Below are 18295 nucleotides of genomic sequence, written 5' to 3'. Positions count from 1 at the left end.
AACCACCTTGATTGACGTTGCAATCTTTATTCTGATTGGTGGTAAAAAAAAAAGTATACCCTACTCAAAACTTACCATATGAGCAAAGCATCACTAGTGAGATTGAAACTGTCCTGATCCCATAGAATAGGACACCATGGGTTATATCCAACTCAATTGAAATGGGTTAACCTATTTTTGTATATAATGATTTTCTTAAAGCTATATAACACAAATGTTGAGTTTCTTTTTAATAATTTTGGTTTAAGAAACTCAACTGAAATACAAAATAAAGACTTGGTCATACATAGGCATAGTTATAAAAACTAAACCTTATTTAAAATTATATAAGTCAAGAATTAGTTACTTTAGTGTTTGTTAGTTAAGATGTAATTATAAAGTAGTATCATCTATTAATTATCACATATAATTATATTATAATGTATCCTAAGAACTTTCCAAGCTCAAGTTTCTTTTTAAGAAAGTGTCGCAATCAATTCTAGATTATGTCATTGCTAATGTCATATTAGTATTTCAATAATTCTCCATGAATATTAACACATAACTCGCTCTGAACTAACAAATTTTCTTTTTATATTATGATATGAAGTAATAACTAACAAACTAAAATTTGGTTGCATGCCTTTTAAAAATTGCAATATAGCTTCACACAAGGTTTCTATACTTCTGATATGGCATAAATAACATTAAAACTTCTTAAAGTTAGGTTTAAAATTCCAGAAAGTCAGAAAAGTGTTTATTTATAGAGATTCAGTAAAAGAATAACTAAAGTTGTGAAAATTATATGCATGAAACCGCATAATCGGATATTCGGATGACAAGAACCCAAAATATTGAACAAGCATCTTGGTACAAAAACTGATCTCATCAATCAATGAGTTTTTTGGATGTTTTTCGCAATCATGAATTGCAAAGAATACACACTCTTGGATTCACATTGCTTTTGCATAGTGTATAAGAACTAACACCTTTACATTATATCCCAATCCACCTATAATATAAACATTAGATAATAGAGGTGTGACATGTTTTTTTTATAAACAGATTCATGTCATGAGATAGATGAAAGATGAATCTTAAAATACTTTAAAATGACTTTCATTCGCAAAGTAATATAAAGGTTTATGCTTATAATTTTTATTGCCTTCTTTGAAAACATTGTAGCATAATCGATAAAAGGAATTAAAAAAATGGAGTGAACTCTTACGTTTCATGTGTCTCAGGACAAGTCTTAACCTGAGTATATATATCACATAAAAATACAAGTAGGCATGATGAATCTACGAACCAGCTATTCGATATCAATGGATAAAAAATTAGAAAACATTAACCACATAAGAAGCAAGAGCTTTTTATTGACTAACTCATACACATTTATACTACTCTTAAGTTCATACCATTTATACTACTCTTAAGTTCATACCAATTTATACTTTTCATTTTCAACGCCTTAATACCATTAGTTACAAGACGTTCCTTTAATGAAAGTTTTTCAACATGAATATAAAGATACGGAGGCGCGGTCCTAATAAATAATAATGATGCACCAAATGTATGAATTGAGAGCCATGTGTGATAATTATTCTTGAGGGTACATTCCACCCAAAAATTAGATAAGGTAATTTTTAATTGTTAGCTCTTAGTTTTGTTTTAGTCTTAGTTTAACCTTAGCGAATAGATTCTTTAGAGCGTATAGGTGGTTTCAAGATTGAAAGGTTGGTATTCACCCACCCTACCTAGACCCCATAATATGAGTGAGATTTTTTTTATACGTATGTTTGTACGTTGTTTTTATGGGTAGACGAAAAAGTATATTTATGATACGAAAAAAGTATGTATGTGACTATAAAACCATATATCTTGTTCTTATAGAACAAGCAAACACACACTTTAAAAGTAACTAGTTTTATTATTATTTTTTTCCCTTATAATTTTCTTAGCTTTTATTTATGATTTAAAAACACTTTTAAAAGGTATTAGTAGAAATAATTTGAGAAAAATCATGATATACAACTATTGATTAGCATGCCGACATGAAATCAGGTGCAGGAGAAGCGTGGCGAATTGAAAGTGATGATCATGATGTTACGTAATACCACTTGTCCATGTACCTAATTGATTGGTTTACATCTATCACTTGTAATCAGATGGATCTCGACTCGTATATGATATAATATCCACTTCACTTAAAAATAATAATGGTTTCATTAATTTAACTTTATCTTAACACCAATGATATCATTATTATTCTTTTTGTCTCGGTTTATTTGCATATAAATAAATTAGATATAATCAACAAGTCATTAGAAAATTCAATTATACACCCAATCAAATCTCAACTTTAACATTCTAAGGAGAAATTAGACAGCTAATGACACTTTATGTAACTAAATTAAAAGTAATGAGATAAGGAAAGGAACATAGATAATATACAATTTTAATATAATCTCTTTTTTAACTTATTCTAAATTATCTAATCATTATTATGGATAAAAAACATGTTAAATTATCTAAGGCTATTAATCGACACAGGTGGTTATAACAATTTCATTTCTCTTAACTATAGTGGATGAAGTCTTTATGAAGGCATTTTTTCGTCATGTCACCACTGGGGCTTTTTGCCAAAAAAATGTGTAGTGATGAAGCCTCTCTAATCATTACTCGATTATTATAATTTAAATTAAATAACATAAATGTGATTATTTGGAGTTTATGGGAACAGATTTGATTGGTTGAAGAATTTAAAAGAGAGGCATTGTGTACAAAGAGCCTAGCTCAAAAAGCCCCGGGTTGAGGCATCCAAAATGCCCCGCCACACATGGTCATAGGCACAAGCAACTACATTATCCAAGGTAGGGGTGTTCTTATTTATTCGGGTTTCGGGATGTTTGGGTCGGGTTGTTCGGATTTGAGCTCAAAACAAATTGACCCAAATAAGTTTGGTTTGTTCGGGTTTCGGGTTATACGGGTCGGGTAAATTCGGGTTGGGTTTCGGGTTTAACCAATTAAAAAAATTCCACCTTTAACAATATCATAAATTAAAAAACCATATTCCGAGCCGTTATAAACCCATAATATGCAGTTATATTCAACAATAGCATATATTATTTAGCAAAACATAAAATTTATCATACAAGAATGCGTTAGACGGGATGAAGGAGCATTGTAGCAAGTGGATTAATACTTGTACAGATTGAAGAAACATGCTCAACAAATATTGGTTTAAATACTATGCTATTTAAGTTTTTGAATTGAACATACATTCTCAACAAGCTTTATGGCTATTAATACATTGGGATGTGATAGATCCAATATTAATTGGAGTCTTGAGAACAACCGAACAAGAATACATAAGGTCACTGTGCTACTTCACCGCTAAACTACCCTATAAAATTAGGGATACATGCATCGATGTATTATACTTCAGGTTATTCGGGTCAACCCGAATCTGGGTATTTCAATCCAAATACCGACCCAAATATTTTATCTCTGGTTCGGGTTAGGAGTTTAATTGGTTTGGGTGAATTTGGGTTGGGTTATTTGGGTCTCGGGTCGCTTCGATTCGGGTTTGTTATTCGGGTATGGTTAAAAAACACACCCCTAATCCAAGGCCATTAATTGTGTGACCTAGACTTTTTTGAGTAAACACATCTGCATACCTGCATGTGTATAAATTAGATACATATACGTGGTACGTTTTGGATGGAGTCGTGTGAGTAGAAACAAAAGAAAAATTGATTAATGAAAAGATAACCATTTAATTTTTTTTCAACATTCTCTTAGTTTGATTACATGTATTCAACTTGTACCAAGCTTAGAACGTTATGCATTTCAATCTCGTGTTTGTATCCAAACTCGATAAAGTCAGCAAACAACATGATTCAATTTAAAACGCCCATACATCCTAATAGCATAATTGCTAGCAAAACTACAACAAAATCTTTCATAATCTCGACTCAATTTACAAACACAAAATCATTAAACTACAAACCAAACATTTAAATAAAACAAAACCACCATAATATAAAATTATCATTTTTGCCAAAAAGAACCCAATTCAGAAACTTGAAATGGAAGGATAATTGCACCACAAACCTAAAGTCCTCACACCAGCACACCTATTTAACACAAATACCACACAAATTTACAGATTTAACCTCCATTTTTACACAACACTTCCAACTAATAAGCACCGGTAATCTCAAATAGGACCAACTTCTCCACTTTCATGAGCTTCTTTCACTCTCTTATCATACTCATCTTCTTCCCCTTCATCTTCATCTCCACCTTCTCCCTCTTCTTCTTTCTCATCCTCCTCATCATCCTCGTCCTCATCCCCCCATCCATACCCACTGTGGGGCCGCGGGACTGGTGGTGCTACCCGTGCCTCCTCAACAATCTTCATGATTTCCTCCACACTTTGAGGAGAAAATGTTGGATTCTCCTTCCTGTAATATGCAGCCTGTGCAGTTTCTGTTAGTTCCCGAGGCAAGTTCTTCAAGAACCACGGATGACTCTTGATTTCCTTCAAAGTGATTCTCTGAAACACAACCAAAACATAAACAAATTTTTAATGTTTTGATATTGTTTTATGGGATTGAATAATATTATAATATGTGTTTGGTATGCATACCCTCAATGCATTGGCAACAAATATGCGAGAAAGAAGGTGCCTACAGTCTTGAGATATGTGAACATAGTCTGGGATTTTGTATTGAACAGCCATTATACGCTGCGGGTCAAAGTTAAAGGTCAAAGTCAATATGAGTAAGTCAAAAGAAATGTCATTATAGAGCAAGTTACTTGAATTGTTTTCCTAAAGTTCTTGGGATCTTCTTGGTCTTCAAAAGGGTACGCCCCCACAAGCATCACGTAAAGTGTCACTCCACACGACCAAACATCCGCTGTCTAAACACCACAAACCAGAATTCACAGACACCAAGAATATAGAATTTGAAAATCTAATAAAAATGTTGGATAAAAGATGTACACAATCAACAAATATTTCACAACTTTCATCAACATCTGCTTAGCGCAATTTGCCACGGTCACCAAGAAAACACATACCCAAAAAAGAATAAGAATAGCAGAGACAAGATATTTTACCTTTCCATCATATTCTCTACGAGAAAGAACCTCAGGAGCAATGTAAGCAGGGGTGCCAACAGTGGATTTAGGTCTCGAGTGCAGCAGTGATGACTGCAAAATAAATCAATCACATTGAAAATAATAATACATCCAATTTACTTAAACAATATACTTGACGATGGTTATAGCATTAATACCTTTGAGTAGCCAAAATCACATATTTTGAGGCGTGGTGCAGGGCTCCCATCTAACAGAGTGTTCTCAAGCTTCAAATCTCTATGGCAAATTTGCTGCACAACATTAATAACACATAAATTAATGAAATATAATCACATATGACATCATATCAATGCATACACAACAAGGATCATTATATGTACCATAAAATGACAGTAGTGAACTCCAGATATCAGCTGCTGGAAGAAGTATCTAGCCTAGAAAAAATCAACAGAAAACATCAAGACTGATGAACGATCCACTAACCTCAATCAAATAAAACAATTCTTGTTTTTTAATATCAATACAACCTCATCTTCACTGAATCTTCCAGCATTACAAATCCTCTCAAAAAGCTCTCCGCCCGCAGCATACTCCATCACAATAGCAAGGTGTGTAGGAGTAAGCACCACCTATTAATAAGCAAATCAAAATCACCACCAATTCAACTTAATAAACAATCTATACCGTCACAAAAACAATGACCTGTTACCTCTCGAAAGCGAATAATGTTGGGGTGCCGAAGCGATCTGTGATTAATGATTTCCCTAGCAACATTCTCATCAATCTACAACCAAACATAACATATCCTAATCATAATAATTGCATTAAAATAAGAGGAAAACCATGTGTGTATGTATTTATATATCATATACCTTGTGACCTCTTTCGATATACTTCATAGCAACAAGCTCTTTGGTAACCTTGTTCCTCATCAATCTGGCAACACCAAAGTTACCAGATCCTATATCCTTCACAAGCTCGTACTTGTCCATTACACTGATTCTAATTCCAATTCAATCGAAAACCCTAAGAGAGAGAGGAAGAAGTACGCTACAGATTTTTATTAAAAAAATTGGGAATCAGGGATCGGGAATTGAATTATTGGAGTGGATTGATTGATTTGATTCGTTTGTTGTGTTGTGTTGAGTAGCAAGCAAAAAGTGAAAACCCTAATTGAGGTAGAGCTGGCAATTAGGGGTAATTGATGGTGTAAAGAAGAGATTTGGGGAAAAAGACGTGAGGGAGTTTACGGAGGATTAAAGGAAAGTATTATTATTATTATTATTATTATTATTATTATTATTATTATTATTATGAGAAAGAAAGAAAGAGAACATGCAGCCCAACAGCGAAAAGGGTTCCTGCTGTCTGTCTGTGTGTGTATGTGATATGAATGAATATCTTGTGTGCGACAGAGAGAATAATAAATATATAAATTAAGGTTAAGGTTAAGGTTAAGGTTAAGGTTAAGGTTAAGGTTAAGGTTAAGGCTATTATTATATGGCCCATATGGGGTTATCATTATCATAGGTTAATAATTTCATTTGGGTCACCCAATTTAATTCCATTGAAATTTGCTTCCAATATTTAATTTGCTCCCACCACCACCACCCCTGCCACTATCGTTGTCGCCTCCGTTATCACTATTTCCACTACTTGTATTGTTATCGGCACCATTTCCATCGTTGGCCCATCATCGTTGATGTGACCACCAGCATCTAACCTGCATCGAATTCATAGTTGATGTGGTTTCATCGCCTATCTTTTGGCTATCAACACCTGCACCACCAATGTCGCAACCCATCCCCCCCCCCCCTCTTTTTCGCCTACGCCACCTTAGGCGGTGGGTGCAGCACCTGGCCTCGAAGACATGAGCGCATGACCATCAATTGGTATCTGTTTTGATTTATTTCGAAGTTTACGCAGCGGAACATATTTATTTATTTAATAACTCGTAAGTTAAAAAAAGATACTCATTTGTAAAACTTAGATTTTGAATACCCTTTTGTTATTACAAAACATTCTTTTACATCACATTCTTTCTAAAATGCGTACAAGAATTTCAGAATAATCAGCCACAAGGGCTTATATCTGCCTAAGGAGTTGTCATCTGTAACACCTATGCATTTTCATGCATGAAATCACTAGTCTTTTATACTCGTATTTAATAAGGTCCGTGTATTAGTTCATCATCTATATTATTATGGAATCATATATTATTTATTTCTAGTTATTAACATTATTTTCATATGCACAATTATATGTTTCTATGTACATTTAGTTATACATGGCTAATCGTTAACGTGACACGTTTAACCGGAATGCCTAGATTTAATATTTGTCATTGTCAATTTTATCTTAAAGTAATTTTATTTATATCCTTTAATTCAAATTAAGAATAACCTTCTAGAATATTCTATTCTTGATCTTCAAGATTAGCCTTATCCAAATTTGAATTCAAGTCCTAGTCAAATTCTATCTCTAATTAATCATAATCTCTTCTCTAAACACCCCTATAAATAGAACTCCCTAGCACCCCTAAAATTCATTCCAAACCTGCATATTCCAAAGCCCCAAGGTTGATAATTCGTGATCATCATCCTCTCAAAGATTCACAACTCGTTTCCTTCCTAGTAAGTTCTAATTTCCGTTTAATGTTTTGTTCTTTCATTCTGCAGAAAAACCTTTTATTTCAACGCTTAGATCTCGGTCATAATATATCCAAATCACGAATTTCAAAAGCCTAAATTGGTTCTTTATGTGTCTAGTATCTCTGTAATTTTTGGTGTAAAATTTTATAAACTTTAAAAATGTTTTTATTATTTTTCTTTAACAAAGGGTCTTGCTGAAAATCCTAACACATAACTTTAGCCTCAAAACGAATGTCATAACTCACTCATGTTTACGAATTATGACCCAATTTTTGGATATATTGTAGACCTTCTAATTATAAAAATTATCCAACTGGAATCTCCTCAATTTGTTAAAGTATCGATTTTTAGTGATTTTTCTACTAAACTAACTCAGAATCAGACCCCTAGGTAGTCTATGAATTTTATATATTTTTTTATAACACTTAAATCTTATAAAAATATATATATGTAAAAAAACTCATACGGTTACAAGATATAAAATTTTCGTAATCTAACTCAAAGGTTTACTATTTTTAAAAATTCGTGTATTGAATAGTAAACAACCTATTCTTTTATGGAAAAGATAATCTAAAACCCTAAACCATAAAGTATCACTTGAAACCCTAAAATCCAATTGTACTTCCAAACAAACACCAAGTCTATAGATATTCAACCAAAGGTTCTGTCACCAAGGCTACGGCCTAAGGAAAAACCAAGTGGCGTGTCCGGGCGTGAATGGACCCACTTACCTTTTCCTGGGAACCTGAGGTCGGAGATTCTATTCCACCGAAATACGGTCACATTCTAACAACTTTCTTGATCATTAAGGCTCTAAACAAAAGCGTTACAAGTCTCAATTCATCAACGAATGTTAGTTCATAGCCCCTTTTCATGCTTTTAAACGTTTTATACTTCGGGGTGGAAACATGCAACTTATTTACCTTATGTTTTATACATGCTATTTGATTTAAGATTTATTTCATTATATTCGTTATGTGTAATCATTACAAGTGTATACTTAATCGCATGTACAACCATTAACTTGTTAAGCCCGTGGTAGTATGATGATAGATCTATTGGCCCGACCCGCCCACGCAGGCCTTAGGTAGAGGCTTGTGTGTTCAGAATCCGACGATCGTTAAACATTAAACATAATAGTCTAATCGTGGATTAGATGACTCGATAAACGTGTCAGAGGTTTGGTTGTAATCACAAAGTATACAAAGTAACTTAACACATATGGATTGCTTTCAACTTAAAACTTATTTTATTAAAACCTATGTTCTCACCAACTATTTTTAGTTGACACACTCGCATATTTTTCAGGTATTGGAAATTTGTTTGTTGAAGATTACTTGATGCAAGATATAGGATTGCATGATTGGACCTAGATGACTATAAAACAATTCATTGTATCTCTGTATTGCTTGATATTAAATTAAATTTAACGACTATTGTAACACGTAGTATCATGTGTTATGAACAATCACCGTCTCACCTCGGCGTATTCCGCCGTCGGTTAGGATGTGACATCATCCTTTTAGCATTCTGCCATTGGTATTTCATATCCTTCCATGCAATTACATGAAAATGCATTTTTAAAACTTGTCGGCAAGTGTAGATGAATAACGCCAATAGACACAATTTTTTTTTTACGTATTTGGTAAGAATACATAACCCATTTAACCATAATGACTTTAATACGTCTATAGACTCAACGGGACTATTTCACCTAAGGCTGCAACCACAAAACAGTATCAATTATATTTAGTTTTACGTACGCCTACTATTGAACACGTACTAGCCATGCTACAACGGTTCATATGTAACATGTATATACCTTGAATCCAAGTGCAAGTGCAATTATGGCGTGAATGTTTTTATATGTAGACTACTGCTATGCATCAAAGGTTTTGAAAATCATTTAAGCCATTTGATATGCATGAAATCATTTTCATGTTTAAAAAGAGTTTACGTATTCACCTTGTAATATTTTTATATGTTAAGCTTTCATGTAACCGAATACGATTCTTTAACCTATAATCAGATCATAGGTTTGTATTAAATCACCCAATCTAACTTTACGATACCAGACCATCACATATCCAGTTTTGAAGGTTCAAACATTGTTCAGAATGTTTATCTCGTTTATCATGTTTAAAACATTTAAAATATCTTTCACTTTTTGATAGACCATCAAACAACAAGACGATTAGTCCATTTGTCTAACTAGTCCTGTTTTATTAAAAGGCACTTATTCATCATGAAAAAACATTCATTTTGTAAAAAAAAATAAAAATAAAAAACTTTAAAAACTATTTTGTATAATTTGATATTCCAACTTTTGACTATAACATTGACTAAGATCACATCTTAGACATAACATAAATAAATCCAAAAAAATAATTACTTACACCTCAAAACCAGGTTGAAACGATTTTTAAACGCTTGGGCGAAGCCTTCACGTCTTTATATGAATGAGCGGAGCTTTCTTCTCGACTAGGCAACTCTCATAAACGAGGCTCGGGGTACGAGTATGGCGAGAGAGAAAATCGGATTGAAATGATTCGCGACAACAATTGAACGGCCTTATTTAATATAGCTCGATTCGCAGACCGATAGGGTTGTTGTGTCACAGTATGTGTGTCAACTTCTCGCAAATCATAAGATATTTTGGCTTGGCGAACCGTTTGCACCTGGCATGATGGTTCGTCATCATGTTGAGTCATTTGACAAGCGCCTCCTCAATGGTTCGCCATCTGACACATGTCAGCACGAGATTCATTCATTAACCAGGTCTTAACGGACCATTATGATGAGTTGGGTAGTAGTTCGCTACTGTATGTTTTTCATTATTCTTGTTTAGACATGAACTATTTAACCATTTGGCTCATGTACTTCAAAAGGTGATATTTTGGAGTAAGATATTTTTTTAAGATGTCACATAGAATAAAAATGTAGGGATGAGGCGGTCACGAGTGTATATTCAAATGCGATGATATATATCAAACGCGCCCTAAATGCTAGGATTGCTTTTGTTATCAAAATGCATTACACCTTCAAATTGTTTTGATAGACTCAAATTCCTTTGAATTCAGAGTCCTTTTTACAAATTTAAGTGCCAAATATAGTTACTTTAATTTCTCTTTTGACAAATACTAATTTACAAAAAAAAAGTTATATAAATCAAGCCCGCCCGAAGTCACTTGTAAAATATATTATAAGCTTATTTTCACTGGTGTCCCGTTTTTTATTTCAATAATAATATACAAGCCATGATTTAAATGAGTAAAAAACCTAATTCAAGAACATCATCATCATCATCATCATCATCATCGTACTCAGTATATCCCACCAATAGCAAAGCCATGGTAGGGTCTGAGGAGGGTAAGATGTAGGCAGCCTTACCTCTACCCCATAGGGATAGAGAGGCTGCTTCCGGTGAGACCCCCGGCTCGATAGTAGTTTTGCATCAAGCCTTGGACATAAGGCACATAGCACTCAATCATCGGGACACCGGCTGATCGGTGCATGTACCCTTATCTTTCAGCTATCAACGCCACTACATGATGCCTGATTAACCGTCCGTCACTTTTAACGTTATTTTCACGAGATTAGTAAAATAACGTCAAAATTAGTGCAATTTCACTTTTGCCCACCCGAGGGTTCACACATATATACATCATATGTGCGCACCGCAAGCAGGGTGCACATATTCGGGAAACACATAATAAATAAAATAACGTGTAAATACTAATTCGGGAAAAGGGAACAAAGAAAAAGAACTTTGCATGTAACACTAAAATGTATCAAGACATGATTTGGTGACATTCTTTTTAGAACTTCTGGTTGCTAAAGAGAAACATGATTTTATATGTGTGAATTGGGAGAAATACGGTTTACAGAATCATGTAAGTTGGTACCTGAACCATGTTTATATATCTCCCTATTATTATTAACTTAAGATATTCAAGATACCCAATATTATTAGAAGATACAAAATATATTCTACCTAGGTTTATTGATACAGTTACTTTACTTAGTATTGCTTTGTTAGGTAACAATTGTTTTTATATACTTGACATTATATTCATCGAGATCAATGAGAATTATAGGATCAGTCTCCTTCATGGTATCAAAGCTTTGGTTCTAAAAATACCTTCTTTTTCTTTTTCTATCCACACATCTCCATGGCCAGCGATGATAAACCGGCTACCGGTGGATCCAAACATGCCCTCCACCCCGCCTATACAGTCACAAACATCCAACACAAAATACGTACCCTTGATGGCAAATTGTTTACCTGCATGTCATGGGTAAAACTATTCAAACTCCACGTAAGAGCATACAAAGATCTTGACCATATCGACGGAACTCCTAAGCCTAATGCCGATGACCCGTCTTTCGCCCGGTGGTCGAAAGTCGAAAACATCAGTTATATAATTTTTATGTTACTAAAAGTGATTGAAAGCTACTTTGACAAATTTCACCATTGTTGGTTCAAAACCCCCATATATATATAAATGGTGAATAAAACACTTATCTAACAAGTGTGACGCCTTTTAACTTGAACTACCTTTTTATGTTTCATAATGAACAACCTTTTTTTCTATAACACTGGTGACTGATCCTTAAGAGTATTATATATTTTTTTCGTGCCATTATTGCGCAATGACCATGTTAATCTCTGTATGGTCATCGGATGTCCCAAAAGGGACAAGAGTATTATCTGTGACCCGTAATTATTCTTTTAAGAAACTCCTATAACTTTTTTTCTTGCGACCAGTAACAAAGTCAGATTCCCCATCTCACTTGCACGTGTGTGCCTATATATGTGTGTGCTCGCACTATAATTGTAAATATGGTCCCTCATGTATTTTTTATTTGACGCCATTTCACAAAAACCTCTTTAAGTTTGATAGTAACTATTATATAATAACTTTTCAAGTAATTTAATATAAAAGTATATGTGAAAGTACTCTTGCGACGCAAGTTGACCAACTCAAATCGCCATCTCTATCACGTCATGCTTGTATGTGCTAGAATGAAAAAAATGGTCCCTCTTACATTTATTATTTGGTACCATTCTCACGTAATCTACCGATTTGATTGCTAAAAACTATTAAACTTTTATAAAATAACTTTTCAAGTAACTTATCTTGATCTTTTGTCTCGGATAGAAAATACCAGCTTCTATTTTTGTCGCTCAACGTCAATCACTCACCACCTTTGATTGAACGCTTTTGCGTTCCTCGATCACGACTTTGATCGACCAAATCTCAGCCTAAAGGTTTCTCCGGTCATCAAATCTCAGCCTGTCGCCGACCATTGTCTCGATCGCGAACCCTCGCCTTGATTATTCGATCACAACTTGATCGAACCTTCCTTATCAATCACGACTTTGATCGATGTCTTGAGTTGTGACATTTGTCAATTTCGGGTTATTTTATACTTGTATTCTTAATGTAAACCCGACCCGTTTTGTATCCCGAACCTTTCGATATAATCAAAATGATGAATTTTATGTTACATATTTGTTTTATAGTTGTTGGATCTAAAAAAAACACACTTTTCGGTTCTTAAAATGCCCCGAAAACGCTCAAAACGAACTCCAGGGACTAAAACTACCAAAATGGAGACTTGAATGACCCATTTGTAGTTTGTGTTTTCTTGGGTCTATAACCAACCCATTTTCATGCAACACCCTTTATGAAAGACTCATTCAACTTACCCTATATACACACCCATCTTCTTCATTTGTGCTTGCTCATTTCCTCATTTCTCTCTCAGATTCTTGAATTCTAAGGTTGTTCTTAATAAGTTAATCTTTCATTTTAACCAACTTCTCAATACTTAAAGCTTGACGTTGCAACATATATAATATACACTCCTTGTTTACCTTCGGTTTTTCATTTCTCCGGTTTCGGCCGGTTGAAATGTCGGGCTAGTAAGGCAAGGTTACATGGAGGACTTTGTAGTCCTTGTTTATGTATTTAACAAATTTAACCATATAACTTGTTATACTTGCTTAACTTTTGCATATTTTAGTTTATTGTTTATATGTGTCAAGTTCCATGGTATTGGGTATGTGGTGACTAGCCTCGGTTTCATCCCGAGTTGAGAACCGAACCAAAAACCGAACTTTCGTTTAAAAGCTTTATTGTTAACTTTTTGAATGTAAAACTTGAGTATTATTATTTATAAATTATTTTACAAGTTCCATGGTAATTGGGTATGTGATAACCATCCTCGGTCTTATTCCGAGTCAAGGACCGAACCAAAAACCGAACTAAACCGAGTTCACTCGCTTAAGACACACAAGTGTGTTTTTAGCCACCAAAACTCATATTTTTTTTCAAGATTATATTTTAAATCAATTTTAGTTAATTTCTAAACATACTTGGCATGTCGGTAACCAACTTGATCTTATAACAAGTTCGGACCGATAAAGTCGTATACTCGCTTAATGAACGTTAATGTTCTTCACAATAGAACTACATACTTGGTTAAGTCTATTTTGATTTTATTGAGTTATCTCATAACATTTATTATTTTGGTAAGTTAACTTTGAGCTTGGTCAATTATCAAGTCTCGAACCGACAAACCCGAGCACTCGTTTAAACCTCGTTTTGGTATTTTTATAACCAAGGGTTTTGCAATATTGCATTTTAACCCACATTATTACTTAACATAGGTTGAGTAAAAAAAAAGAAAAAATAACTAATGAATAGAATACCGAGACCCGGTTTCGAGTAAACTTATTTTACAAAACTCGTTTCTTTAATTTCTCAAATATTTACATTTTAAATCCTAAACTTTATTTATTTACTTTATTTGTCATGTATTTTATTTTAAACCCTTCCAAGACTACCTACTAACACAAGACCCGTTTAATATAGGTCTTGCTCGTTAAACCGATCCCTCCGATTATTCACGACACTATCTCTCAAGTTACTTGTTAATGTGAGTACTTTTTCATACTCCGTTTTCCATCTTTCGTTTTGGGGGTGACATTGCATACTTATTCAAATTCAAATTATTTAATGCATACTTATTCAAATTCAAATGATTTATACTTGAGTCTTAAACCACAATACTTATTGTATATGTTTACTTAAATAAATGATTTGGTGTTATATGTTTTACATGATTATATGCAAATTCTTGAATGCTAAGGCGGGTAGCCTCATCAAAGTATGATCATACGTTAATTCCGAGTATATACGGTATCCCCATATAGAAAGGTGTCGTCAATGTATTCTTATTGTCGATTTCATTATTGTCGTCAATGTATTCTTATTGACGAACTCAATGTATTCTTATTGACGGTTTTATTATCTGAATTGTTGCTATTATTTATTGTTTTCATATACTAGTTGTGGATTTCATACTATATACTTATTGTCCAAAACTATGAAAATTGTTCACCAACCTTTGTGTTGACAAACTCTATTTTATGCAATGTTGCAGGTTTGATGTTAGCTTGATTGGATTACTTGAAGAAACTTATCATCTTGGCTTTAGGATATTAGAAAATGAAGAACAAGTTATTTGTTTATTTATCTATTTGGCATTTTGTACGAACAATTGTTGTGTTATTTATGATGATATGGATTTAAATGAGTTGTTTAAATATTGTAACTTTATAGTGTCGTTGTGCAATGAGCAATCATGTCACGCCTCGACGTTTCCGCCTTCATTGGTCGGGGTGTGACATGAGTCTTCGGCAGCTTATCGATTTCTTGAGCTCTTATACCAATTCAAGTCCCGAATCGATGATCAAACATGAACTAAACGAATAACTATCGTTTATTAATCAGAAAATCTAACTCAAAAAACCGCTACTTGGAAAAAACCGATCAAAAGAACCCGCATGTTCTCCGGATCGCCGTCAGCCGATTACCGATTTTTTGAACTTGGATCTGATACCAATTCAAGTCCCGGATCGATAATCAAGCACGAAGTAAACGACTAACTCTTGTTTATATTAATCAGAAAATATAACTCAAAAAACTGATTACAACTCTCAAACCCTAATTCGGTTTAACTCGTGATGAACCCTAACTTGGTTGCATCAACTTCATAATCTAATGTCTAATCATAACTCGGTTTATATAGACCAACCTAACTTACTAGCCAAGTTCGTATTTCAGACCATATGATCCTTTTCTCAAATAACTATTTGGCCCATGTATTTAGATCTCTGCAATGTTGAACAGCTCGCAATACGAATTGTATATCAAACCATATGATCATTTTCTACAAACCTTTTGAGCCATTTTAGTTCCCGACATGTATAACCATAATTTCTTTTAATATACTAGGGGAATATAATTAGCTTAAAGCATCTTCGTATAACTCTTGAAGCTAACTATGCAATACTGACTTTTTTTAAATCCTTAACATCAAGAATAGTTATTCTAGTAGTTAGGTCCTTAGGATGTAACATGAATATACACGTGTGTTTTATATGGGGTGCAGCCCAACCCAACACTATTTAATGTTCACATTGTATCAATATAGTTTGTAAGGATAACATACGTATCCAATTATTTCGAGTCTCTGACACCCAGACAATACATCCATCCAAAATTTTTGCATTGCTTTCTTACATGAGGATGTAACACTATAAACTTCCTCTAAATGTAATTGTATAATAACGATGACACGAAAATAAAATAAAAATGAAGGAGAGAGATAAATTTTTATTATCTCATAATTAATTCTTACAATGCAATGAAACAAGCAAATCTATATACACACATACGCGACACATATGTTATGCGATGTGATATGCGCTCACAATAACCTTTTTAAATTATATTGAAAATAAATGCAAAAAAAAAAAAAGAAAAAAAAGTTACCTGAGAACTAACATTTGTAGCATATTTATATATAAGTTGTTGAACGTAATTTCCAACTTAATAGGTCCGTCACGTGTAGGTGATTAAGTTTGACCTATTGGGCCCGTGAGATTCATTAATGATGTAATGGGTTTATGGGTTGCAATTAGGGTTTTATTATATTTGGTAATGTGATACAATTCGTATTGCGAACTGTTCAACATTGCAGAGATCTAAGTCCATGGGCCAAATAGTTATTTGAGAAAAGATGATCATATGGTCTTGAAATACAATTCGTATTGCGAGTTGTTCAACATTTCAAAGAAACCATCAAGTTGTCCACAGTTTTAGGCTTTTAGCCCATGGTTTAAGTATTGCATGCCATGTGGACTGCAATACCGTTTGTATTGAAGTATGGGTAACACTATAGATATAGGAGTGTGGTCTCTTCATTTGCACACATTCTCTGCTTTGATAGATAGAGTCATTAGATTTTCTCTATGTTCAAAATGCTATTCGGGTGCTGTAAGCTCTCTTAGTGTATTTTTGGGGTGCCTTGATAAATACTATTATCAGTTTTCAAGTGCACCTGATAAATAATATTGATAAATTCATAGTTTTTCTGATAAAAAAGAAGGGAGTGAGTGTGTGTGGAGGTGATGTTGTAGCTTGCGAGGCTGCTAGAATCGTACCTGTGAAGACCGGTGATGGAGATAGTAATGGGGATCAGGGCTACGTGTGAACGAAGTAGGCACTAAGTGTTCAATTTCATAATAGAGCCTAATGATCCGCACAAGCATGTAGTAATGCCTAGTAGTGCTAGTAGCAGTTAGGTTGAGCATAGGCATGTGGAAAACTATACTTTATCATCCATGTGTGGTCTATAGTCTATACAATGTACATATGTGCAGGGAGGCAAGACTATGTCGACAATCCTTCATAGACTGTGTATCAAGGCATAGTGTAAAGTAAAAATACATAGTGATGAGATAACCATTGGCCAGAATGGTAAAATGTACTAGATCAGACGACACATAACTAAACCACATATTGTCTGTCCGGCCAGTGGACAAATCAATGTTTGCGTTGATGCGACTTGTTACTAAAGGAAATGCAAGTACTTTGTTGATTTGAGAAATCAAAGTCTGCAATGCAGTAATGACCTTGCATAGAACGCTACAAATGATTCACGGTCAAACTATCACATCAGCCGTGGGTCTTTTGTTATGTTTTTCAAATTTGTTCAACACCTACATGATTTGAAGTTCACATTGTACAATCAATGCACAATACAACCAAAACATCAACCACAACGCTTTTCTCCAACACTTCTTGATTAGTTTGCTTAAACTTTTATTCAGCGACTATATCGTATTTGTATTTCACATTTTCGAATATTTAGGAGCAGGGCTACATAACTTACTATGGCGCTGCCACGTCGATCGAATAGGGAGTTGCGAGTACTCGGTCTAGTTGTGGAGTACTTAAAAATTACTTGTTGAGCACTCAGCCTAAAGCGGAAAGCACTCGGGGATTTCTCGTCGAGTACTCGACCGTATGGTTAGGAGCAAAATCTAATAAGAAAAAACTTATTAAGGAAGGTACCAAACACCACTTTTTAATATTTTTATCAAATACATTTCCCCAATTCACATAATATTGTTGACTGATTAATTTCACCAAGTCTAAAACTAAAAACACCCGAAGAAACACACAGATCCAACAAAACAC

The 18295-nt window shown here is 34.0% G+C and overlaps 1 protein-coding gene across 1 annotated transcript; it reads right to left on the bottom strand.

Moving 5' to 3' along the window:
• Window positions 1-4010: 4010 nt before the first annotated feature.
• Window positions 4011-6083, bottom strand: LOC143563011 (serine/threonine-protein kinase SRK2A-like). Its single transcript, XM_077050662.1, has 9 exons — window positions 5961-6083; window positions 5798-5872; window positions 5616-5717; window positions 5469-5522; window positions 5286-5378; window positions 5107-5199; window positions 4804-4908; window positions 4634-4732; window positions 4011-4540 (listed from the first exon to the last, which is right to left on the bottom strand). The coding sequence occupies exons 1-9, from the start codon at window positions 6078-6080 to the stop codon at window positions 4202-4204; spliced, it is 1080 nt and encodes a 359-aa protein (XP_076906777.1). The 5' UTR covers window positions 6081-6083; the 3' UTR covers window positions 4011-4201.
• Window positions 6084-18295: the final 12212 nt, after the last annotated feature.

The sequence above is a fragment of the Bidens hawaiensis genome, unplaced genomic scaffold (genome assembly GCF_021521415.1).
Source record: "Bidens hawaiensis isolate Kalapana, Puna unplaced genomic scaffold, B.hawaiensis_p1.1 tig00021192_1, whole genome shotgun sequence".
Lineage (NCBI taxonomy): Eukaryota > Viridiplantae > Streptophyta > Magnoliopsida > Asterales > Asteraceae > Bidens > Bidens hawaiensis.
The sequence above is the reverse complement of the archived record's forward strand: the minus strand, read 5'-3'. Positions and strand labels throughout refer to the sequence as shown.